A 24,840-nucleotide genomic window follows, 5' to 3' on the forward strand; every position below is an offset into this window, starting at 1 on the left:
CAGGATCCGTTTCTGACGCTGCTACGCCGAGAGCGCTGGACACGGCAAGGGGCATTGGGCGCTGCGAATGGATGAATGTCTCTAGCCCACAGCAAACTACACTCGCGGCGAGGGGCCGTGGTGTAGGGCCCCTGAGTTCAGGTGAGCCTGGCCTGCCGAGCGCTGTCTGCGCCCCTTGCGGCGGCACTGCGCTCGCCGCGCGTGCTGGGCCCAGGGCGAGCCCGCTGCGGACTGCGGAGCGAGCCGCTGTCGGCGAGGCCTGTAGATCGGGCGGTAGAGCTTCCAGGAGCGCCCTCTGCCGCCCCACACCCCGGAGCTCCTGGAACCCGCCCCCGCGGGCCAGCGGACTTCCCCTGCCCGCCGGGCTGGACGGGACTCGTTGGGACGGAGCAACGCCTGCCCCCGCGAAGCTCCAGCCGGTTGAAATGCGCACCCCGAGCCTGTGTTAGAAGCTCTTGAGGGGAGCGATGCTTTGCAAACGTGTTGGCAGTTTTTACAGATCACTTCAAAACAGGTTGAGAAGCAGCTTCAATGTAATATAGGATCAAAGTCTGACTCTTACGGCTCCCGCTCCACTTGCCATGGAGTAAGACCACACACACTTTCTTTTACCCCAGGGTGTGAAACTTTAAAGCGCACACGCTTAGAGACTAGCCTGAACATTTCAGCCAGATGGTTTAAAACAAAAAAGTGTAATAAACAACTGAAAAAGGCTGTTTAGAAGATACACACTTAGGCAGCTTTAACTTAACGGATGGTGCAACGTGTTTTAGCCAGGCTACATTGTGTCATTTCCACTCCTCAGTCTTCGGGGATCACTTGATGAATATACCTAGCCATGTGATGGCACAGATGCTTTGTATAAACAATTGTTGCATGGAGCTATTAACCCTCAGAACATAAAAAGAACAGGAGAACTTGTGGCACCTTAGAGACTAACAAATTTATTTGAGCATAAGCTTTCCTGAGCTACAGCTCACTTCATGGGAACATAGCAACTGCAATTACAGATACTGAACAGAAGAGTGCAATAGTTAGCTTTCTACAAGATACATGTATTTCACTGAGCAGCTGTCATAAGGATCAGAATGCTGAAAAGCATGTTGACAATTCCAAAATGAGAAATGTCTCTGGAGTATTGGTTTCTGAGTTTAGGTTTGATTTTATAAAACTTCATCCAACTTTCTAATCTTCTTGTAGAATGCAGAGAAATATTTTAGTAGAGTTTTTCTAATTAACAGGAGTTGTAATATATTAAACTTTATGTATGAAACAAGCCAGAGTAATGTGGACAGGGAGAAGTGTTTTTAATCTCAGGATCACAATAAGCAATTTTGAAAGGAAAACTGCATTGTTATGTGATACTATATTCATTACACCTAGTAACACTAAATATTTTTTTTTAAAGTAAGCCTTTATTTGAAACTCATAGAGTATTTGTTTTTCTCCAAAGAATCCAAAAAAGTCAGCTAGGGTCATAGGTGGGGGGGGAGATTATCTTGTTAATGGTCATGTATTACTATTATTATTTATTCATATAGCACCATAGTCATACAAGTAAATAAAAAGACAAGCCCCCTACCCTAAGGAATTTACAATCTCAGCTGTTTTGCCAAAATCCTCAGGAATTGAAATTCCTGCTATAAGACAGTTCCTCTGCATGGTGGCACTCCAGGGAAAATATGTATTTGGTGACCATATACGGGCTTTGGAGACCAGAGTGGCTCAACTGGAGGAGCTGAGGAAGACAGAGAGGTACATAGATGAGACTTTCCGGGAGACAGTAGAACGGTCCCACCCCCAGTCTGACAGCCTCTGTGCTGTTGAGAAGGATGAAAGTCCCAGGAAAGGAGAGCATCTAACTGGAGCAGAGGGAAACCATCCCATAGTTGGGACCCTCTTTCCAGATGATGTTGTGGTATCCTCTTGCACTGAGGATACCTCTCCGGGAGAGGGAACTCCAGCTATTAGAAAGAGACCGGTATTAGTAATGGGCGATTCAATCATTAGAAACATAGATAGTTGGGTTTGCAATGACTGGGAGAACCGCATGGTGACTTGCCTGCCTAGTGTGAAGGTTGCAGTTCTCTTGAGACATCTAGATAGACTTATGTATAGTGCTGGGGAGGAGCTGGTGGTCATGGTACATGTAGGTACCAATAACATAGGAGAGAGGTCCTGGAGGCCAAATTTAGGCTGCTAGGTAAGGGATTGAAGTCCAGGACCTCCATGGTAGCATTCTCTGAGATGCTCCCAGTTCCACGCGCAGGGCCAGTTAGACAGGCAGAACAGCAGAGTCTCAATGCGTGGATGAGATGATGGGGTAGGGAGGAGGGGTTTAGATTTATTAGGAACTCGGGAAACTTTGGGGAAAGGGGGAGCCTATACAGGAAGGATGGGCTCCACCTAAACCAAAATGGAACCAGATTGTTAATGTTAATGGCACTTAACATTAAAAAGATTGTAGAGCAGTTTTTAAACTAAGGGCTGGGGGAAAGCCGGCAGATGCAGAGGAACACGTTTCGGACATCCCTTAGGGGAGGATCTATTAACAGAGAATCTCTATGTCTTAGTGAGGATGAGAGAATGGAAAATGATAAAATACAGGCTGGGTTTGATCAGAAACAGTCAAATAAAATAGAGTCCCATTCAATTACATTGTGCAACGATAGGCAGCTGAAAGGAGACAAGTTTTTAAAGTGCTTATATACCAATGCTAGAAGTGTAAATAATAAAATGGGCGAACTAGAGTGCCTCATATTAAATGAGGATATTGATATAATAGGTATCACAGAAACTTGATGGAAAGAGGATAATCAATACCAGGGTACAAAATATATCGGAAGGACAGAACAGGTCGTGCCAGTGGGGGAATGGCACTGTATGTGAAAGAAAGCGTAGAATCAAATGAATTAAAAATTGTAAATGAATCAAATTGTATCGTAGAATCTCTATGGATAGAAATTCCATGTTCTAATAATAAGAATATAGCGGTAGGGATATATTACCGACCACCTGACCAGGATGGTGATAGTGACTGTGAAATGCTCAGGGAGATTAGAGAGGCTATTAAAATAAAAAACTCAATAATAATAATGGGGGATTTCAGCTAACCCCGTATTGACTGGGTACATGTCACCTCAGGATGGGATGCAGAAATAAAGTCTCTTGACACCTTAAATGACTGCTTCTTGGAGCAGCTGGTCCTGGAACCCACCAGAGGAGAAGCAATTCTTGATTTAGTCCTAAGTGGAGCACAGGATCTGGTCCAAGAGGTGAATATAGCTGGACTGTTTGGTAATAGTAACCATAATATAATTAAATTTAATATCCCCGTGGCAGGAAAAACACCACAATGGCCCAACACTGTAGCATTTAATTTCAGAAGGGGGAACTACACAAAAATGAGGAGGTTAGTTAAACAGAAATTAAAGGATACAGTGCCAAAAGTGAAATCTCTGCAAGCTGCATGGAAACTTTTTAAAGACACCATAATAGAGGCTCAACTTAAATGTATACCCTAAATTAAAAAACATAGTAAGAGAACCAAAAAAGAGCCACCGTGGTTAAACAACAAAGTAAAAGAAGCAGTGAGAGGCAAAAAGACATCCTTTAAAAAGGGGAAGTTAAATCCTAGTGAAGAAAATAGAAGCATAAACACTGGCAAATTAAATGTAAAAATACAATTAGGAAGACCAAAAAAGAATTTGAGGAACAGCTAGCCAAAGACTCAAAAAGTAATAGCAAATTTTTTCTTAAGTACATCGGAAGCAGGAACACCCAGTTGGGGCCACTGGACGATCAAGGTAATAAAGGAGCATTCAAGAACGATGAGGCCATTGTGGAGAAACTAAATGAATTCTTTGCATCGGTCTTCATGGCTGAGGATGTGAGGGAGATTCCCAACCTGAGCCATTCTTTTTAGGTGACAGATCTGAGGAACTGTCCCAGATTGAGGTATCATTAGAGGAGGTTTTGGAACAAATTGATAAATTAAGCAGCAATAAGTCACCAAGACCAGATGGTATTCACCCAAGAGTTCTGAAGGAACTCAAATGTGAAATTGCAGGACTACTAACTGTAGTCTGTAACCTATCATTTAAATCAGCTTCTGTACCAGATGACTGGAGGATAGCTAATGTGACTCCAATTTTTAAAAAGGGTTCCATAGGTGATCCCGGCAATTACAGGCCTGTAAGCCTGACTTCAGTACCGCGCAAACTGGTTGAAACTATAATAAAGAACAATATTGTCAAACATAGATGACCATAATTTGTTGAGTAAGAGTCAGCATGGTTTTAGTAAAGGAAAATCATGCCTCACCAATCTATAAGCATGTGGACCAATGGGATCCAATGGGTATAGTGTACTTAGATTTTCAGAAAGCCTTTGACAATGTCCCTCACCAAAGGCTCTTACGCAAAGTAAGCTGCTATGGGATAAGAGGGAAGGTGCTCTCACGGATTGGATTGGTAACGGACTAAAAGTTAGGAAACAAAGGATAGGTATAAATGGTCAGTTTTCAGAATGGAGAAAGGTAAATAGTAGTGTTTCCCAAGGGTCTGTTCTGCTACCAGTCCTATTCAACATATTCATAAATGATCTGGAAAAAGGAATAAACAGTGAGGTGGCAAAATTTGCAGATGATACAAAATTACTAAATATAGTTAAGACCCAGGCAGACTGTGAAGAGCTACAAAGGGATCTCTCAAAATTGGGTGACTTGGCAACAAAATGGCAGATGAAATTTAATGTTGACAAGTGCAAAGTAATGCACGTTGGAAAGCATAATCCCAACTATACATATAAAATGATGGGGTCTAAATTAGCTGTTACCACTCAAGAAAGACATCTTGGAGTCATTGTGGATAGTTCCCTGAAACGTCCACTCAATGTGCAGCAGCAGTCAAAAAAGCAAACAGAATGCTGGCAATAATTAAGAAAGGGATAGATAATATGACAGAAAATATCATGTTTGCTCTATATAAACCCATGGTGCTCCTACATCTTGAATACTGTGTGCAGATGTGGTTGCCCCATCTCAAAAAAGATATATTGGAATTGGAAAAGGTTCAGTAAAGGGCAACAGAAATTATCAGGGGTATGGAATGGCTTCCGTATGGGGAGAGATTAATAAGACTGGGACTTTTCAGCTTGGAAAAGAGACGGCTAAGGGGAGATATGATTGAGGTCTATAAAATCATGACTGGTGTGGAGAAAGTAGATAAATAAGTGTTGTTTACTACTTCTCATAATACAAGAACTAGGGATCACCAAATGAAATTAGTAGGCCGCAGGTTTAAAACAAATAAAAGGAAGTATTTCTTTACACAATGCACAGTGAACCTGTGGAACTCCTTGTCAGAGGATGTTGTGAAGGCTAAGACCATAACAGGTTTCAAAAAAGAACTAGATAAATTCGTGGAGGATAGGTCCATCAATGGCTATTAGCCAGGATGGGCAGGAATGGTGTCCCTAGCCTCCGTTTGCCAGAAGCTGGGAATGAGCGACATGGGATGGATCACATGATGATTACCTGTTCTGTTCATTCCCTCTGGGGCACCTGGCACTAGCCACTGTTGGAAGACAGGATACTGGGCTAGATGGACCTTTGGTCTGACCCAGTAGGGCCATTCTTATGTTCTTTTGACCCACGAAGAAGTACTATGCAAACATTGTGACAAAGGTGCAAATTTTCAAAAGGCCAAAGTTTGTTCCTGTAGCTTTAAAAGACCAAAGGCCAAGTTCACATCTCTGGTCATTTCATTTGTTCCAGCAAATTTACATTAAGGATGAATTACGTCCCAGGTCTTTAAAAAAAAATCAGTTCAGCGGTAATTATTACAGGCCAGTGTCTTGACAATAATATGCAGGAATCTGTTTTATTTTCTGCAAACCAATTACAGCTGGAATTTTGGAAATTCTAACCACAGGAGAAATATTTATTAATCATTATTCAGAACAAGTTATCATTTGCACACATTTTGCAGTGCTGTTTACAAGACTGATGTAAACAGTTAAGAGTGTCTCACACATTTATCTTTATTAAGAACGTGCTTGATCCCAAGGTAAGGTGACAACATTATATTTAGTTTATCATTTACAAGAAACTTTTGAAACAAATATTTGCTACCAGTAAGAACAACAATTTGAGGGGCTCAGAGATTAGTATCTGCCTACACTATTGTTTTCATAGTCAATATAGTCTTACAACACCATTTGTTTAAAAAAGACATTTCTAAATCAGTTGCTAAGCAACAGTGGTCTTTTTTTCAAAATTAACTCTGTAAACACGATGGCTTATCTGTGGCCTAAGAAAGTCCTGTTGCCTCCCACATCTAGTCTTATGTCAAGAACAGATTTATCTTTGATATGCGAGTCACTAATTCAATGCCCTTGACTTGTCTGACTTCATGGGCTGGTTTAAAGGGCATTGTACCATTGATCAGGCAAGCCAACAGAACAACTACTGCAGCTACTGAAGGAAGTATCCATTCATTTTTTAAACTCTAATGGTAAATATCCTTTTTGTGTCATATATGACATAGTGGAAGTAGAGATCCTGATACACCATGGAGTTTACTATTTTGTCATCACAAATACTTGGCATGGCAAACTTACAACAGTACCATCACACCTGTAATTCAGGAGAAGTTTCTATCCTTTGAAGTCATGGAGAATAAGGAGTGGGAGACATGAAAAATAAAGTGTTAACAAACTTTTCCTTGATGGGGGCTCTGAAAAAGTTTGTTTTCAGTATTACTAGTAACTATAGTGTGGTCTCCATTGTACTGTGGCATATGCAATTTGAAACTACAAAATATCATATACATTGTCAAAAATTGTTAATTTGTTGTGCTTTCCTGGTAAATCCCGAGAAAAACACAACAAATACATCATGATATGCTATATTTTGACAACAGTACAAGAGAAGCCAGACAGGCCAATCGAACATACTAGGGTGGGATAAGTCAAAGACTGAATTTCAACCAGGAAGAGCAATGAAGCCACATGGGGAAATTTTCTGTGGTTCTCACACCAATGCCCCATCCAGCAGAGGGTCAGTAGGGACTGGATCCTGTCCTCACAACTGCATGTTTCTTGATCAATGGGAATGAATGAAAGTTTATTTAATCTTTATAAAAAGTACATTACAAGTACCAAGTATTTAAGACTATTATTAGTTTCAAAAGAAGAACCAAAGTGGAAGACAATTAAAAACTTGTAAATTTATTAGCAACTTTAATTATGAGGAAGGATTGCCTAGTGGATAGGACCTTAGGCTGGAACTCACAAAACCCAGTTTCTATTCCCTGCCTCACCGCAGGTTTGTATGTGACTTTGAGCAAGTTGCTTAGGCCCAGATCCTCAAAAGTATTTATGCCCCTAACTCCCATTAATTTAAATTGGAGATATGAGCCTAAATACCTGAGAATCTGAGCCTTAGCCTCTCTAATGCCACAGTTCCCCATCTGTAAAATGGAGATAATAGTACTTCCTTTTCACAGAGGGGTGTTGTGAGAATAAATGAATTAAAGATTGTAAAGTGCTCAAATACTATGGTAAAGGGTGCCATATAAATACCTAGGATAGATTCTAGGTGATGCCTTTTAGTAATATCCAATCAAGTAAAATCAGTACAAATGTAACAGTGATATGGGTGTCAATGCACAAGGGACCAAATCCAATGGAGCAGCACCTGCTTTGGCCAGGCCTGCCTTTAGTCCAAGATGTTTAATAATTAAGTCCACAGTCAGGTTAAACTGTGCTCCCATATTTCCTGTGTCTACAGGAATTTTGATAATGGTACATATACAGAAAAAGAGTCTAAGTTATGCAGCTTTATCTGTTCCCAACTTTGTTTTTCACTAAAACTCCCACCTAATGAAAATGTGTCTTTACAGGGGAACTTATTTTCATCCCCAAAACTATTTTGGAGTGAATAAAAATATCTGTCACCATAGAATGAAAATGTCCTTTTTATAATGTTCCTTAGTTTTGGTTCTGTTTGTTTTATAAATGTCCATTTTCTGGACAGTTACCTTATTACTACAGAAAAATATACTTCATTTCATTCATAATTTACAAGAAAATGACAGAGGGAAATAGCCAGTGGTATGATAAAACCTTGGCTATATGAGAATCTTGAATAACTGGGAAGTGTTTTCTAATACCCATTTGACAAATGTGGGACAGTATTTATTAGGATCTAGTTTAATAAAATGCATGCTCACAAATTCCATATATGTGTCTTTTTAGGAAAAAAAATGAGAGTAAACAGTAAATCAATGGAGTAATGAATCTATGGCTGTATTTATATACAGAAATCACAGTTGTCAGTTCAACTCCACACAAACAATAAAGGGGGATAAAACCCATGATCTTCTCCTAAAAAAGGGCCCTACTATTTGAACTCAAGAAGAACTAGCTGTAGGAAATGGAGAACCTTGTTATAGGGCATCCACTAGCAGGGTATATAACTACACATTTGGGGAGTTCTGACCTTCAGTCAAGTAGAAGGTGACAGGATATACCACGGGCTTTTATATTATATAGTATACACACTGAAGTGAGGATTTTTTCTGCTTCAGTATGTGTATGAAACTTCCATTAGCCTTTGCAGGAATTATGCACACATATCTGGGCACAAAAAGATAAATACCCACTGTATTTGTTACAAGTCCATATTCAGAATCTAGTAGATAAGGAACTTCTTTTGAATAGTATTCTTTGGGTGAGATTGTCAAAGGCAAGGAGAATTAGGCACTTGTCTTCCATTTGTGTCTTTGAAAATCTAACCCTTATCATCAACTGAATCTTTATTACCTCAAAATGTGGATCCCCACTGTGTTTATACAATTCAGCTTCAAGATAAGGATTCCCACAGTTTTCTCTAAAAATATAATAAATTACACATCCAATAAGTTAAACACATTCTCTTATGTTAATGGCATTTAATGCCTCTTTTGACACGTTGTGATTGTTGCCATTTAATAAGACACTTTAACTATACAATACGTTATTTTAAAATGTCTTTATGCACATTTAATTATTTTATTAATTATCATTAACAAATATAAGATGTTTCTTTTGATTACGTAATTTGCTTTTGCAGTTAAGAAGGGGAAAGAGTAACTTAAATATGTGAAATTTAATTATTATAAATTGTTTTTATTTTATGTTATTTTTTTAAATCTAAGTATGACTGAAGTAATGTGAAGTAGTGAATGTTGTTTGTGCCTGAATTATTAATCTGCCTGTTGAATTATTATTAAGACCTGAGCAATTATTTCACAGTGAATTATTAATTAAATGAATGTAGACTCTTTTCTGTTTGTGAATTTCCTCAACAAGCTTAACTGCTATTCAAATTTCTTCACCATATTAATTATAATTTCTACAAATTATTTCTGATCTGTAGATTGATTGTGAGCAAGTCACTAGGAGTATTCAAAATTCTTGTTTTGTTGGCTAATTTTGACTGTTTACTGATTGTGCAAGTACAGCTCTTAAAATCCAGTGTGGATATTGACAATTGTAAATTCATAATTATCCTTCTATGATTGTTCTCTTATATTTGCTTAAAATGTGCTGCTGCTGTGAAAATTCCTGCTTGTCAAATTGTTTACTGGAATGTTAATGACAGGAGAACAGACAGGGTGCAAACAGCAGAAATGAAGTCAGGTTTTATGGTTAAAATGAATATATTCAGAACATTTCTTGAGATACACAAACAACATCTTGGAGAAAAAAGATCTACTAAGGATTCTGTTTTAGCGAGGGTAAATGAGGCCAAAGTTTGTATTTCTGATATAACAGATCCCATTGGGGTAGTGCTAACATCTGTGATGGATTTTCAAATATTTTGCTTACTATTAAACCCCCCCCCCCATCTCTTCCAATAACACCAATATTAACCAGGACACTTATGAGTCAGCATCTAGTTGGCACTCCACTCTTCCTGTTTATCCCAGGAGTTGTGTTGTATGTGCTGGGTCTGATTCTGCCAACAATTTTGTGAGCACTAGTCAACTCAGGTGAGTAGCCCCTATGATGCCAATGACTACTTTCTTAAATAAGGGTTTACAGGTTTGTTCTCTCTATTTTTATTCAGCACTTTTGGTTTGTTTTCCAATTTTGTTTTGTGTTTTTAAAATATGTATAGATTGTAAACTCTGGGCTAGATTATGAGAGAGCTATAGATTATGAGCTTCCTTTTAGGCATCTTAATGGCTTTTCAAAAGGGCTCAACATTCAGTGAATCCTGCTGACAACAGTTGGGTACTGAGCAGTTTTCAAAATCTGGCCATATTACTTAGGTGAGTAAAAGGAAGCTGAGCTCTTCTGAAAATCTGGCTCCAGTTGTGGGTGCTGAGCATTTCTGGAAATCAGACTTTTTTAAAAAATTTTTAAGATATTAGATAAGAATCAACTTATATCAATTAAATTATAATAATTATATATCTATAGGCTCCAAACTAACAACGCACTTAAGAATGTGCTGAATGTTTAAGTTCATGAGTAGTCCCATTGAAATTGAAATGCTGTAGTGCTTTGCTGGATAAGGGCTATATTTTGTAAGCTGTTTGGGGCAGAGCTACCTTTATTATATATGTGTGTGGTTCCTAGCCCACTGGAACTCTAACCCCTGATCAGGACCTTTAAGTGCTGCAGTAAGAATGATAGGTATCCTGTAAGCATCATGTACTTGCCTCAATAGCCTTCCTGAGGTTTGATACTCATAGAACTGTATGTTGAAGTATACACTTTTCAAATACCCCATGACTGTACAACATAGCTTAGCATTGTGTATTATATGATTTTGATACATATTTAATGAAATATTTCAAGAAGTCTAAGGCTTCCAAGAGAGCAGATAAGGAACTTGCTCTTTTGTGACATTTGACATTATTTTCCTCACCTCAGTTGGCTGGATGTGCACCTTTTCAGGGGTTTCGAAAGGTTAATGATTTTTAGGAAAATATTAAATTCACGTAATTTGAAGAAGAGTGATTTTCAGGATTTATATATTTAAACTATGCCATCAGACATGTGGGGTATGTGTAACATGTAGATAAGATCTCCATGTAGATGTTGCTCAACTGGGGAATTTGTTCAGGCACATAGTGAACAAAGAGATTAAATATTAACAGAGGAACGATAACTCTTCTTTCTGGTTAGACCTATCATTAGGAAGCAAGGAGACTTCAGACTCTCTGGTATATATATGAACACAAAGTGCCTTTCACTGTCAGTACTTTCAGCAGGGGAAGGTTACCAAGCTGTTTAAGCAAGCCAGCATCATGAAACTGTTATTGCTGTGTCTGTTCTGTGTTTCCATAAGTAAATCCACGGCGTCTACAGATTATGATGATGAGGTTGTAGTAGTGATGACAATAATTAATAATAACAATAGTAACACTTAATCTTACTTAGTTGTATGTATGACTTTATGCACTTTTTAATTTAGTTAAATTACAAAAATAAAATGTTAAATTATCTCAAGAACATATTCATCCTCAACTTAAGGTGTTCAAGGAAAATTGTAATAATTTTTTTCTCATATGAGTAACAGCAAACTGTAGGGGTTTTTTCCCCCTGTTTTCTGATGTATTTTCCTTCTCTTCCCTCTCGCTCTCTTTGTAGGAAAGTGACCACCGTTTCAAGGTAAGATTGGATTTAATTACATGTTCAGACATATTCAAGTAAGGATGTTTATTTAGCAATTTTAACATTTATTTAAGAGCATGAGAAACAAACTCGGCATAAGTAAAAGAGTAGCAAAATGTGTGTTAAATAATGTCTTGAAGTCAATATGAGTATTTCCATTGGTTCAGTGGGTTTTGAATCAGGCTCTAAATGAGCAACAAAAGGAAGGAACTGATTCCCAGTTCATATTGCACTGGAATTTGAAAGAGAGAGGTAACATTCTGCAACAGAATTAAAAAACAACAACAAACAAACAAAAAAATCCACCAAGGCCAGTCTAAAATTAAGGCATAAAAATGTTTATAGCTGGCATATTAATTTTGCTTAAGGAAAGAAATTTAAGAAAAGTCAATATTTGATTTAAATTTGGATTTTTAAAAAAAATCTTGTACAAATCCCTAAACAAATGAATACCAGGTTCAAAAATGATAAATTATTTCATATGTGGCATAATTGGGTCTATAAATTGAATATGTTTCTGATATACTATTTTACCAAATAACTTTGCAGCCATTTTCTAACGTACACACTGCTTATTTCTGATGTTTCTAAGAGTTTGATCTTGCAGCCATTGCACACATGGGTCTTACTTGTGAGAGTAGTCTCATTGACCTCACTGGGCTACTCACAGTGAGGGTGTGAAGGATCAGATCCAAAATCCTGAATTTTTTGGTCTAGCCTATTTCCCTTATCCCTTTTAGATTGTTAGTCATATAAATGCCTAATTCTTTTTTGAATCCTACTAATAACTTGAAGCTCTATGTCCAGTGGCTATGAGTTGTGCAAAACAATCTATTTCTTTTTATCAGATTTAAGTTTCTTGCTATTTATTTTTTCTGAACCTTTTCTATTTTTGCTATTTCTGTTTTGAGATGGGGGGCTAGTACTACAAGGGGGTTACAATATTTTCAGTATTAGTTTCAATTTCCTCTTTTAACTTTCCTAACAATTTGTTCGGTTTTTTAATGCCAGAGTACATTGAACAGATGTTTTCATTCAGCTACTCACAATGATACTCAGGTCTTTTTCCTGGATGGAATTAGTGTATTTCTTGTGATTAAAATGTGAGAGATAGAGGGCAAAATGACACCTAAAATATGCCAATAAATTGATTTATGTTATTTTTATATTTTATACAGTTGATGTACCTGCTTTTAAAATAATGCTCCTAATTATAAAGGGTTTTTTCTCCTTCTGGCTTTGTGTAGGCTAATGGCGTAACAGTGGATGCTCGAGGTCACAGACCAGTAGATAGAAGACGGGAGTCAGCTCCAACTCTCAGACCAGCTCCTCCTCCCATTAGTAAAGGTGGATATCAGGCTCGTCCAACAAAACCACCCACTTGGGCCCAGAAGAAAGAAAAAACCGTTTATCCTGATGCTGGAGGCTGCAGGCATGCATCAGATGAGCTAGTAGGTGTAATTGCAGTGGAGACAGATGCACTTAATAGTAATAGTATCCCTGCTTTCAGAAATGTACTAAACCTCACAAAGGTACATTCTGCAGCTCAGCCCGAATCTTGTGCTTGGAATGTTCAGTAGCATTCAGGTGATTACAGTGAATTCGATGCACTTCGCTTTCTAGTGTTTTGATGATACCCCTCCCGAAACATTACAGTCATCACTCTTTTTTCAGAACTCATCTTTTTAAACTGTTGTGCCCTTTAATATTTTTCTCTTTCTTTAACAGCTGTGAAGAACAGACAGTTTTCTTAATCAATCAAACACCAAGAAGTGACCATTGTAGTTCACTGACAGCTCAACTCTGCTCTCTCTTGCTTATGTTGAGTAGTACCTGATTGAGCAAGTAGTCTTGTTGATTTCATGGGATTACTTGTTGAGTCAGATCCTACTTATGATGAGCAGGGAGGCGGAACTGAGCCCTGAATGATGAATGTAAATAATTATGAGCTAGATTGTGCCCCCCCCCCCCATCACTTACATGGCTGTGCATTGGGAGGGAAGAAATAAGGAGCCTCTCTTCTCACTCTTCATGGCCTGCAAAAGGGCTGGCTAGAAGTGCAAGACCTGTGGTTGAGGAGGCATAGGGACTGCAACTGAGATGCTGCCCTCCACTTGGGGAGCCACTCACTGGAGAGGTGTAGTGGAGTAGGCGGAGCCAACGGTTCACTCCCCCCTCCCCCACTGATTCATTACCCTAGAAATGAAAGGAACGAAGACAGAAGTATGTATCTTTATCTTTAGGCATTCCTAATTGAAAGAAAGATATAGCACAGCTCTGCTTTAACATATTAATACATTATCCAGGGTATCTTCACTATCAAACATTTTTGCATCTATCCTGTGCTGCATGGCTCTGTCCAGCTGTCCAGTATTAAAAGGAATCCCCCACATTTTAAATTCTTCAAACATTCATTACATTCGCCTGTCAATCTTTATCCCAAGCTCCCTCAGGTGGGTAATGTCTGCAAAAACAAGTAGTATGTCTAGTAGTATGCTAACTTCCCTATACTGAACCAGTAGTGCATCACATTACCTCAGTTTTGGTCTCCAGTAAAAAGCATACGTTGTGACCATACTGCTAGGCATCTTAGTATCTGAGAACTTATTACTTCTAACTAGAGATGACGCAAACAAGTTTGTTAAAGTTCAGTTAATCAGAAACACAGGATTATTTTGGAGGCCTTTAGTGGGTTGGGTACTTTCGGTCTCATACTGCTTCGAAATTTGGTGCTTTTGTATTTTCTTCATCCATTTTGGTACATTTTCATCCTTAAGAGGAATAGTGACTGATGCTATAATAACATTTTCATCCTTAAGAGGGATAGTAACTGATGTTAGCGCCAGCTTCCTGCGGAGATAATTTTTTAAATCTTTTTGTGTATGGCTGTCTCACATGAAAGATACTCATAGCTTATGTACCAGAATAAAGTTAATACTTAATTCTGTGATTATGGGGGGAATATCTCTCAGTATTTTTGGGTACCTAATAGGGCTGTAGTGCTTGATGAGTCATAATTTTGTAGCTGCAGATGGTTCAACTATGAACAGTTGATAGTCCAGAAAAATTAGCCAAAAGCATGTGGTGGATCACAGATATTAGGGGGTTCCCTCCTCCCAGAACTTTAATGAGTTATCAGAAGGGATCCCCAACTGGAGCTTGAGCCTGTTTTCTCCATTTAAGATGGCAGTTTTTTCTCCGATAAATTGAATGTCTGAAGTATTTTGAGACCATATTGAGGCAACTAAATACATGGCTTAGAGGTGCTAGATGCTCAGCATGTTTGAAAATCTGGTTACTTGTTTAGGTGCTGAAATATGAGATTGGGAACCTAACTTTAGGCACCCAGTTTTATAAATCTTGGCCCCAATCTACAGCACTTGTAATTGACTCTTTCCCCTTTCCGCTTTTTTAGGGAGTGTTGTGTCCAACCGGGTGTGAGCTGCAAACTGCAATGGTAAAACAGGAAAAAAGTGTGAAATCCGACATTTGGGACCTAAAGAACAAAATAGATAAACAGTCTGAAACCTCTTCAACATTCTATGAGTATATGAATACACTAGAAGATAAATTGGCAAGAAGACAGAAACAAATAAAAGGTACATTATTGTTATTCATCATTGCAGTAAATCAGTATTACAGACAAATTTGCATTGCTACAAGTACTAAATATATAGGGCTTATTAAAAAAGGTTACAGATAGGAGCATCAGTGTAAGTAGCTAGGTGTCACAAGTCCATAAAACTATATCTAAAAAATCCTACCTGAGGGGCCAAGGACCTGATCCTGCTTTTGTTGCATTGGTCCCCTAGGCCTGTGTCTACCCAGCAATGAAATATCTGCAGTTGGCCCAGGTCAGCTGACTCAGAATTGCAGAGCTCGGGCTGCGGCACTGTAAAATTGCTGGGCTCCAGCCTGAGCCTGAATGTCTACCCAGCTATTTTTAGTCCCGCAGCCTAAGCCCTGTGAACCCAAGTCAGCTGATCAAGGCCAGCCACAGTCATGCTGCAGGTCTTTTATTCCAGTGTAGACATGCCCTAGATGTCCCCAGCTCCTGGACAGCCATAATAAACTTCTGCGAGGGTGTTTACTACAGGTCCTTTGCAGGATATAATCACAGCAAGAAATTTGTCCATTTATATTGAGCCATAATACAAAGTATGTCCTTGTTACAGGAGCTAAAGCTCTTTGCACACTGTGAAATCAGGGAAGAGAGGGAAAGGACACACAGAGCACTCTTTTCATTTCTACAACAGAAGTAAAATCTCAAATAATACTGACTGGATCATGGTTTATAATTTGGATTAGAATATGCTAGTTGGAAAACATGTTGAAAATTGTGACAGTTGTTATACATTCTCTTTTCTAGACAATGAAAATGTAGTTTCTGAGTACAACACAGAGATAGAGCAGCACTATACGTACGTCAGAGAGAACATAGACAACAACATCCCGTCTAGCCTCCGAGTCCTCCGTTCCATTGTGGATACCTTACAGAAAAAGATACAAAAACTGGAAAATGCTATAGCATCCCAAATGGACAATTGCCGCTCTTCGTGCATTGTTTCCTGTACTATCCCAGTGGTGTCAGGCAAAGGTAACTCATTTAGGGGTATAGAAATCTCTCCCTTATATCATTGTACAACTGGACAGATGCATTATGGGCACAAGTTCACATTCCTCCGAAGCATATGACACCAGTCACTACTTCTGCCCAGAGTTGATGGACCACTGACCTGATCCAGTATTGAAAATCATATATATATTACCTGTCTTATTTATTTATTGTGCATGGGATTTTCAAAGGCACCTAAGTGATTTAGGAGCAGAAGTCCCACTGACTTTCAAAAAGGCATTGTGCGTCAGTGGGACCTGTGCTCCTAAGTCACTAAGGAGTTTTTGAAAATCTCATCTTATAAGGGATAGTGGGACAATACAGGTATATTATTCTTTCTTTCGTGATTCCCTTCTATGTCATTTTAATTTATAATTTAAATCAAAGTGAAATCGAGCAGAATTAGATGTTTGTAAGATATTCCTGTATAATTAGCATACAGAAAGCTATTCTGTTAATTATTGTCTTTATGCAGAGGATTGTTCTACTAGAATTTCATAGATCCCTCAGAAACATAAACTGTTGATTTATGATTGCAGAATGTGAAGACATTATCAGAAAAGGAGGTGATTCATCTGAAATGTACCTCATTCAGCCTGATGCTTTCTTCAGACCATACAAGGTTTACTGTGATATGACCACAGCAAAAGGAGGTAAGTGTGAGATAAACTATAGCGCTTTGATAGGGATAACTATAAATATTCACAAAACTGAATTTGCACTGGTCCTGTATTTCTTTGCATTTGTGCTCATCTGAGATTATAACTTTTGGCACTAATTATTAGTTAATCTAAAGCAATTGTTCTCATGCTATGGCTTGTGAACCATTGCAAAATGTCATCTACAGAAAGTTTTGAGAACTATGTGCTGAGGGATCTGAGTGCTGGAGTGGAAGGTGGCCCATACATAGTAGGATCTTTCTCTAATAAAGTTGAGAAAGAATTGTTGTATAGTCACTGACTGGGCTTGGTAGATGAAATTTTGAATCATTGTATATCTTACTGTGGCTAGATTGAAGTGCCATATCACAGCTGTGCTCAGGAGCAAGAAGGGAGTGTGACTGCCCCCACCTCCACATCCTCCAGGTTGGCTTTGTTAGGCCTTCCTGGAGCTTGGGTCCAGGCCCTGTGCAGAATGCAAGGACTGAGCCCCAGATGCTCCCAATTTGAACCAAGTGGAAGGGAATGAGCAGATAGGGGAGGTTTGGCTCCTTCCCCACCCTGCCCTATTCACTGGCCAGAGGAGTTGGCTGGGTGCATGGAGGGGAGTAACTTGCATGCTTTCAAGGCCTGCAATGTATTAAAACCTCCAGTGATGGAGATTCCACAACCTCACTGGGTAATTTGTTCCTAACTGTAAGGATAGTTGAGCACTGGAACAAATTACCTAAAGAGATTGTGCAATCTCTGGCACTGGAGGTTAAGAATAGGTTAGACAAATACCTGTCGGGGATGGTCGAGACCAGTGATACTCAGAGTGAGGCTCATAAGCCGCAAATGGCTCTTTAATGTGTCTCCTACGCTTTTTGCAGCACATGATATGAAAACACTGTGTGATTTAATTATTAACCAATCTAAGTTATTAACCAATCAGAATGCTTTTACTATGTTATTAACCAATTGTGGTTGATAAAATAATAATATGTGATCAGTCATTTTGCTGTGAGAATAACATAGATATAAACTGAATATTTCCCCTGTCATACTGTTTAAATATGAACATACAGTACTATAGTGAATGAAACAATGAATTCACATACCGTGGTTCTTTTAGGTAATGTTGATCACTAATTTGGCTCCTGAACCACTGAGGTCTGAGTATTACTGGTCTAGAGAATACTTAGTCCTACCTCAGTGCAGGGGACTGGACTAGATGATCTACTGAGATCCATTCTAGTTCCACATTCCTATGATTCTGTGATTCTACTTCTTCCCTCTGTGCCCCAAGCAAGAGGGGAAAATGGGAATAACTGTGCCTCTAAGACTTTCTCTGCCTCCCAGTGCTCCTCCTGGGGGCAGCACAGCTCCCTGTCACCCGTAACTCACAACGAAGTAAATATCTAGCCAAGTATGAAAACATTACAAGCATTCTTTGCTTCTGACATGGAGATAGGCATTCAGGGCAGCACAGTAGTTTAACTGTTTATAGATTATTTCAGAGAGTGCACACTCCAAAGATTGCACTCTTGCTTCATTAGTGCTGTGATCACATCTGTAATAAGGGACCAAACATGTCCCTTTGGTCTGTCTCTTCCGGCCTTACTCACAGTATATGGTACTACTCAATGTGAGTAGGGGTGGTAGAACTAGGCCCTTACATGCTGGGATCCTCCCACCTTGCAGGGTCCTAGAGCCCGAGCCCAGAAGTCTACACAGCAATGAAACAGTCCCATGAGCCCAAGCTCTGCAATCCTGAGTCTGCTGTCACGTGCCAGCTATAGGTTTTTCTTTGCTGTATAGACATATCCGAAGGGTCCAGTCCTGCTCCAGTTTAAGTCAATGGCACAGCTCCCTCTAGTAGGGTTGACTGTCTCCTGAGAGCTCCCTTGTGGTCAGAGGTCACTCTGCAGTGCCCTGCCTCTGTTTTCCCCTATTTAGGACTCCTTACACAGACTCCATACGCTTTTTCTATGATCAGAATACCCATTCTTTGTGTCTGGGTTTACTCACAGAATATAAACTAAAAATAAAACATACAGTCCCATATCAAAGTCCAACAGACAAACAGTTCTCTTCCTACTCCCAGGCCTTTCTGCCTAGGGAGGCCTTTCTGTTTCCTGCTTGCTCGGGTCTCTCCCAGGCCTCCCTTCCTGGAGAGCTTTGCAGCCCGTTTCTTTTTGTCCCCCTGCTTGCCCAGGATCTCTTTTGCCTTAGCTGCCTATTCCCAGCCCTTCCTAGCTGGAGTCTTAGTCCCAAATCCCAGGACTCTGCTGGAACCTGCTGCACTCCTAGCAGTATCTACTCTCCCGGAGTGAGCACCCATCCATCCACCCCCGTCACTGCAGCTTTCAGCTGCTCTTTCTAGGGTAATCACCTGATATCTCTTGAGTTGTGCCTCTTTCAGTAATCGGGGTTGGCTAGTCCCAGGCCCTCCAGCTCCTCTTACACACCCCCTGACACAAACAGAAGCCGGATTACACGCTAACACTATTTGTTCTCTTGTTAATTGCATTTTAATTCACATATTTTTGCCCCTGCAGGTTGGACTGTGATTCAGAACCGCCAGGATGGCAGCGTTGGCTTTGGGAGAACATGGGATGCATATAAAAAAGGATTTGGAAATATTGCAAAAAGTGGAGGGAAAAAATACTGTGATACTCCAGGTAAAATTCTGAATACAAACCTTAAAGCGCTTCTTTTATTAACACTTTTTTCTCAGGTTTCTTAAAACTGTCCACACTTGATTCAAAGGATGTTCATTAACTGTAGCAGATTTATGGGAAAATGGTAAAGTTGCCTTAAAACATATTCTGAAAGTGGGTTCACTGAGTTTCCTTTTATTGGTTGTCAGGTGAATATTGGCTTGGAAATGACAAAATCAGCCAGCTTACCAAAATGGGACCAACTGAAGTTTTAATTGAAATGGAGGACTGGAATGGTGAAAAGGTTTCAGCTCTTTATGGAGGATTCACCATACAAAATGAGGCAAACAAGTATCAGATATCAGTTAGTAACTATAGAGGCACGGCTGGCAATGCTCTTATGGATGGAGCTTCACAACTGTATGGCGAGAACAGAACAATGACAGTTCACAATGGCATGTTCTTCAGCACTTTTGACAGAGACAATGATGGATGGTATGTACTTGCATTAGCAATTTTTTAAAATATCAAGATAAAGCTATCAAATTGTAGATCTTACTGCTTTGTATGCATCTGGATATGGATTGTTCCACAGTCTTTTAGAATAGGCTAATATGTGCTAATTCTGCAAAATTTCACAATCTCTTAGGATAAATTTACTATCTGCTGGTCACCAGCCAAATGCATGCACTGCACCACTGAAGTATCCAAGAGCAGAATCTGACCAAATGAAATGATAATTTAGACTAGAGCTGTACCAGAATCAAATACAAAGCACCTGCAGGCACACTGGAGTAGTGGGTTGAAGTTGTTCTAAGAATCACATCAGTGTCCACAGGCTGGCACCTTTGGACGGTGTATTATCATTCACAGTAACTCATGAGGTTATGGCCCCAATCTTACTGTCACTGAAGCCAAGGAAAATTTTGACACTGAAGTCAGTGGGAGCAGGATCATTGGGCTTCAGTCAGCGTGAGCCAAAAAGGAAGGAGATCCACTGCTGAAATTAGCAAAATATCCTGTTCTAAAGGATAAATTCTACCTAATCAAGAAAATAAAGAATTTCAATTGTTAGTGATAAAGTGCATAATTTAGAATCTCTTTGGCACTATATCGCTAAAATGCCTTCTAACCCTTTTACATAGTCATTTACTCTATTATAATATTTACTAATAGAGGAATTGCTTGTGTTGGCAAATCCATATGGTACGTCTTGTTCGGTGCCATTAAATTACAATGATATTTGCATTAGAAACAACATATACAATATAACATACTGTAGGATCTTTGTGTGCCAGTTTTCTTAGTTTTTAATTAAATTCAATAGGTGAATCCTTATTATTGTGCATGGCCTTATGCAGTGAGTACCAGTGGCAGCTGTACAATATTTGGTGTGGTAGTTCTCTTTTCTACCACTATCTTTTTCAGATGTAGACATGCAGAAAAATTGTGCATTGGAGTGATCTATCATAAGCACTTTTTCACTTTGTTATTTTTAAAATGTGTGCCATTTTTTATGCTTATCAGAATGAGGAATCAAATATAGTGCAAATTTTCCTGTGCAATTCTACCAATGCACCTCCGGCATCCCTGTTACATAAATCTTTGACTTCTCTGAAGCAGATTTTTCTAATTCTCTGGTAGCCTTATGGAGTGAACAAACATACAGTAGAGACTAGAATAAGATTGCCAGAATAATTCCTTCCAAAGTTGCATTTGAACCCAGGTATCCAGAAATGAAAGTCTAGTGCATGAACCCACTCTGACACCTTGTTTCTGTCCAGTCTCTTATTGAAACCAGGCCCCATATAAGTTTTAGTTAGGAATGTAATTAAGTCTATCCTGTGACCATTTACAGAACTGATAGGTATTAGCCGATAAACTAAAGTGATCTTTCAAAAAAGATGCAGTATAATTGTATACAATTTGTTTCCAAATTCTTTGGGATAATTTCTTAAAACAGGAGATTGCCTAATGGGGTGGTCTCTTGTTCAAGATTCATTGTAGATGGATGTTTCTTCTGAGCCTAGTCTTTTCATTATCAATTCTTTGGCTGTTGGGGCTCAGACCATATGCTATTATGCATAACACATTCCTAGATGAAGTGTCTAGAACAAACTCTAGATGATCAATCATCTGTGGAAAGTTCAGAGATAACTTTTACTACATCTTGAGGATCAGAAAACACAGATTCATACACACACTCATGTAAACAGAAATAAGAATATAAGCTATAAGAATGGCCCTACTGGGTCAGACCAAAGGTCCATCTAGCCCAGTATCTTGTCTTCTGACAGTGGCCAATGCCAGGTGCCCCAGAGGGAATGAACAGAACAGGTAATCATCAAGTGATCCATCCCCTGTTTCTCATTCCCAGCTTCTGGCAAACAGAGGCTAGGGACACCATCCCTGCTCATCCTGGCTAATAGCCACTGATGGACCTATCCTCCATGAATTTATCTAGTTCTTTTTTGAACCCTGTTATGGTCTTGGCCTTCACAACATCCTCTGACAAGAAGTTCCACAGGTTGACTGTGCATTGTGTGAAGAAGTACTTCCTTTTATTTGTTTTAAACCAGCTGCCTATTAATTTCATTTAGTGACCCCTAGTTGTTGTGTTATGAGAAGTAGTAAACAACACTTCCTTATCTACTTTCTCCACACCAGTCATGATTTTATAGACCTCAGTCATATCTCCCATTGCTGACTCTTTTCCAAGCTGAAAAGTCCCAGTCTTATTAATCTCTCCTCATATGGAAGCCATTCCATGCCCCTAATCATTTTTGTTGTCCTTTTCTGAAACTTTTCCAATTCCAATATATCTTTTTTGAGATGGGGCAACCACATCTGCACACATTATTCAAGATGTAGGAGTACCATGGGTTTATATAGAGGCAACATGATATTTTCTGTCCTATTATCTATCCTTTTCTTAATTATTGCCAGCATTCTGTTTGCTTTTTTGACTGCTGCTGCACATTGAGTGGATGTTTCAGAAAACTATCCACAATGACTCCAAGATTTCTTTCTTGTGTGATAACAGCTAATTTAGACCCCCATCATTTTATATGTATAGTTGGGATTATGTTTTCCAATGTGCTTTGCATTTATCAACATTAAATTTCATCTGCCATTTTGTTGCCCAGTGACCCAGTTTTGAGAGATCCATTTGTAGCTCTTCACAGCCTGCCTGGGTCTTAACTATCTTTAGTAATTTTGTATTTTGTAAAATTTTGTATTCTGTAAAAATGTATTGTATTGATTAGCTACAGTGCCACTATTAACTATGTATTTCTCTCCTCTCACCCCCCCCCACACCTTGTAGGGTTCATGCAGATCCAAGAAAACAGTGTTCTAAAGAAGATGGTGGTGGTTGGTGGTACAATCGATGCCATTCAGCCAATCCCAATGGCAGATACTATTGGGGAGGGCAGTACACATGGGATATGGCAAAACACGGCACAGATGATGGAGTTGTATGGATGAACTGGAAAGGGTCATGGTATTCATTGAAGAAGATGAGTATGAAGATTAGACCATTCTTTCCACAATAATCATCATTAAAATGAACGTCATATGTTTTCATGTCCATATCGAAGTTAACTTCTTTTAGTGCATGATATTTGATTTTGCCTTTACATAAGAGAATCAAAAATACCAAAGTTTATATGTCTGACTATATTGTGACTTGAATTGGAGAAGTCATGCTGAATACAACCCTATGTCTGACCCATTAAAAAAAACTTGCAAGTGTCTTTTGTACCATTTGTACTTGATCCCAAGATGGAAGTAACTGAAAATATCAATTCCTTTTGCTTATAAAACAATTCAAAATCAGATATGAGGAGAGAGCTTCACTGAAAATGTTTAAAGTAACTAAAATCTTAAACCAAAAGTGTCTTATAAATTATACTTATTTATATGTTACCAGTGAATAAGCAAATGTGTTCAAATAGGTGGCAGAAGATATATTAATGTTCATTAAATATTTTCTACTACTGCAGAAGAATGTATTCTTATTCAGAAAAATGCACAAAGTAGCACAAAACAAAGTTATTTCCTTGACCAACACAGGCTATAGGGATCTAGTGACATTTCACTCTGCACCCCTCTCTTCCCTTCAGGACCAGTCCCAGAAGCAAACCTCCCTCCTGCAGGCCTCTCTCAGCCCTCTATAAGTATCACTTGACCCCTTCCCAGCTGGGTCTGATAATTGGACAGAGCTGCCTGGCCTCAGGCCCCTAGCCCATAGAGGGGCAGACTGCTCTGTTACAGCCTCCATAGGGAGGCAGAAACCCCCTTTCTATGGCCACAGGTTCCTGTCCACACCTGATCATGGAGGGGACCTCAGTCCTTCAGCAAAACCTCCACTGATGTTAAGCAAAGAAGGTTAGTGTGACAAGAACTGAGTGAGGACTACAAGAGTGTGTCCATGATTACCTCTTTGTCAGTACCTAAAGATATTGTTACAATACATGCTAAACCATGTGATTAGAAGCAGGGAGAGTCCAGTCACACTCTCAGTTATCAGTCGCACAAAGAAAACTTATGCACAGTAAATATTTGTCGGTTAGCTTTAAATTTAAAGGTACACATCTCCACGATAAGCACAATGCATCTTTGTTACTCACAGGATGTAATTGTTCTTCCATTCAGATAAGCTTTTGATTAAATAAAATTCTTATCGGTATGTTGTTGTATAAAAAATAGCACATTTGTATATGAACCCTAGCTACACACTACAGGAAAGAAACATATGAAGAAAAAAATGTATCATTAAACCTAGCATGCTATTATGAACCATTCACACTGAGTATTCTGTTACTAGTCCTATTAAAGTCAATGGGATTCCTCTCACAGCAATGTACTCCTGAATATGAGTAAAAGTGGCAGAATCAGGCTCTAACAGACCGTAGAGGCTTTCAATCAAATGCTTTCCACACTCTGAATAAGGTTGTTTTGGGAACCTTGCTTTGGTGAGTTACAGCAATGTATCTTATTTTAAAACTGTAGTATTTATGGTGAGCTAGCCACCAGATGTGCCCGTTACTTTGGGGTATGCTCATTTATTAGGGTTACTCTTCGGGGGGGGAGTTCTGTAATTCTATTAATGTACTGCGTATGTCACTTGTGTGTTCATATGGAGCTCTACTCCTTCCTTCTGCAAGTCCCCTCCCATTGGAGCTATCCTGCAGGACCTAGGTTCCCCAGGACTGGGTTCCTCTAGCCCTCGAACTAGATGAACACGTACACA

General features: G+C 39.2%; 1 protein-coding gene across 2 annotated transcripts; it reads left to right on the forward strand.

Moving 5' to 3' along the window:
• Nucleotides 1–10,621: 10,621 nt before the first annotated feature.
• On the forward strand, nt 10,622–23,470 carry FGB (fibrinogen beta chain). 2 transcript variants are annotated; one of them, XM_073341415.1, is made up of 9 exons: nt 10,622–11,378; nt 11,647–11,667; nt 12,918–13,121; nt 15,086–15,269; nt 16,040–16,267; nt 16,825–16,938; nt 19,485–19,607; nt 19,796–20,081; nt 22,912–23,470. In XM_073341415.1, the coding sequence occupies exons 1-9, from the start codon at nt 11,304–11,306 to the stop codon at nt 23,138–23,140; spliced, it is 1,464 nt and encodes a 487-aa protein (XP_073197516.1). In that variant the 5' UTR covers nt 10,622–11,303; the 3' UTR covers nt 23,141–23,470. The 2 variants fall into 2 exon arrangements, with proteins under 2 accessions (XP_073197516.1, XP_073197517.1); XM_073341416.1 differs by lacking the exons at nt 10,622–11,378; nt 11,647–11,667; nt 12,918–13,121 and adding an exon at nt 13,204–13,257.
• Nucleotides 23,471–24,840: the final 1,370 nt, after the last annotated feature.

This window comes from Lepidochelys kempii, chromosome 4 (genome assembly GCF_965140265.1).
Source record: "Lepidochelys kempii isolate rLepKem1 chromosome 4, rLepKem1.hap2, whole genome shotgun sequence".
In the NCBI taxonomy this organism is placed as follows: domain Eukaryota; kingdom Metazoa; phylum Chordata; order Testudines; family Cheloniidae; genus Lepidochelys; species Lepidochelys kempii.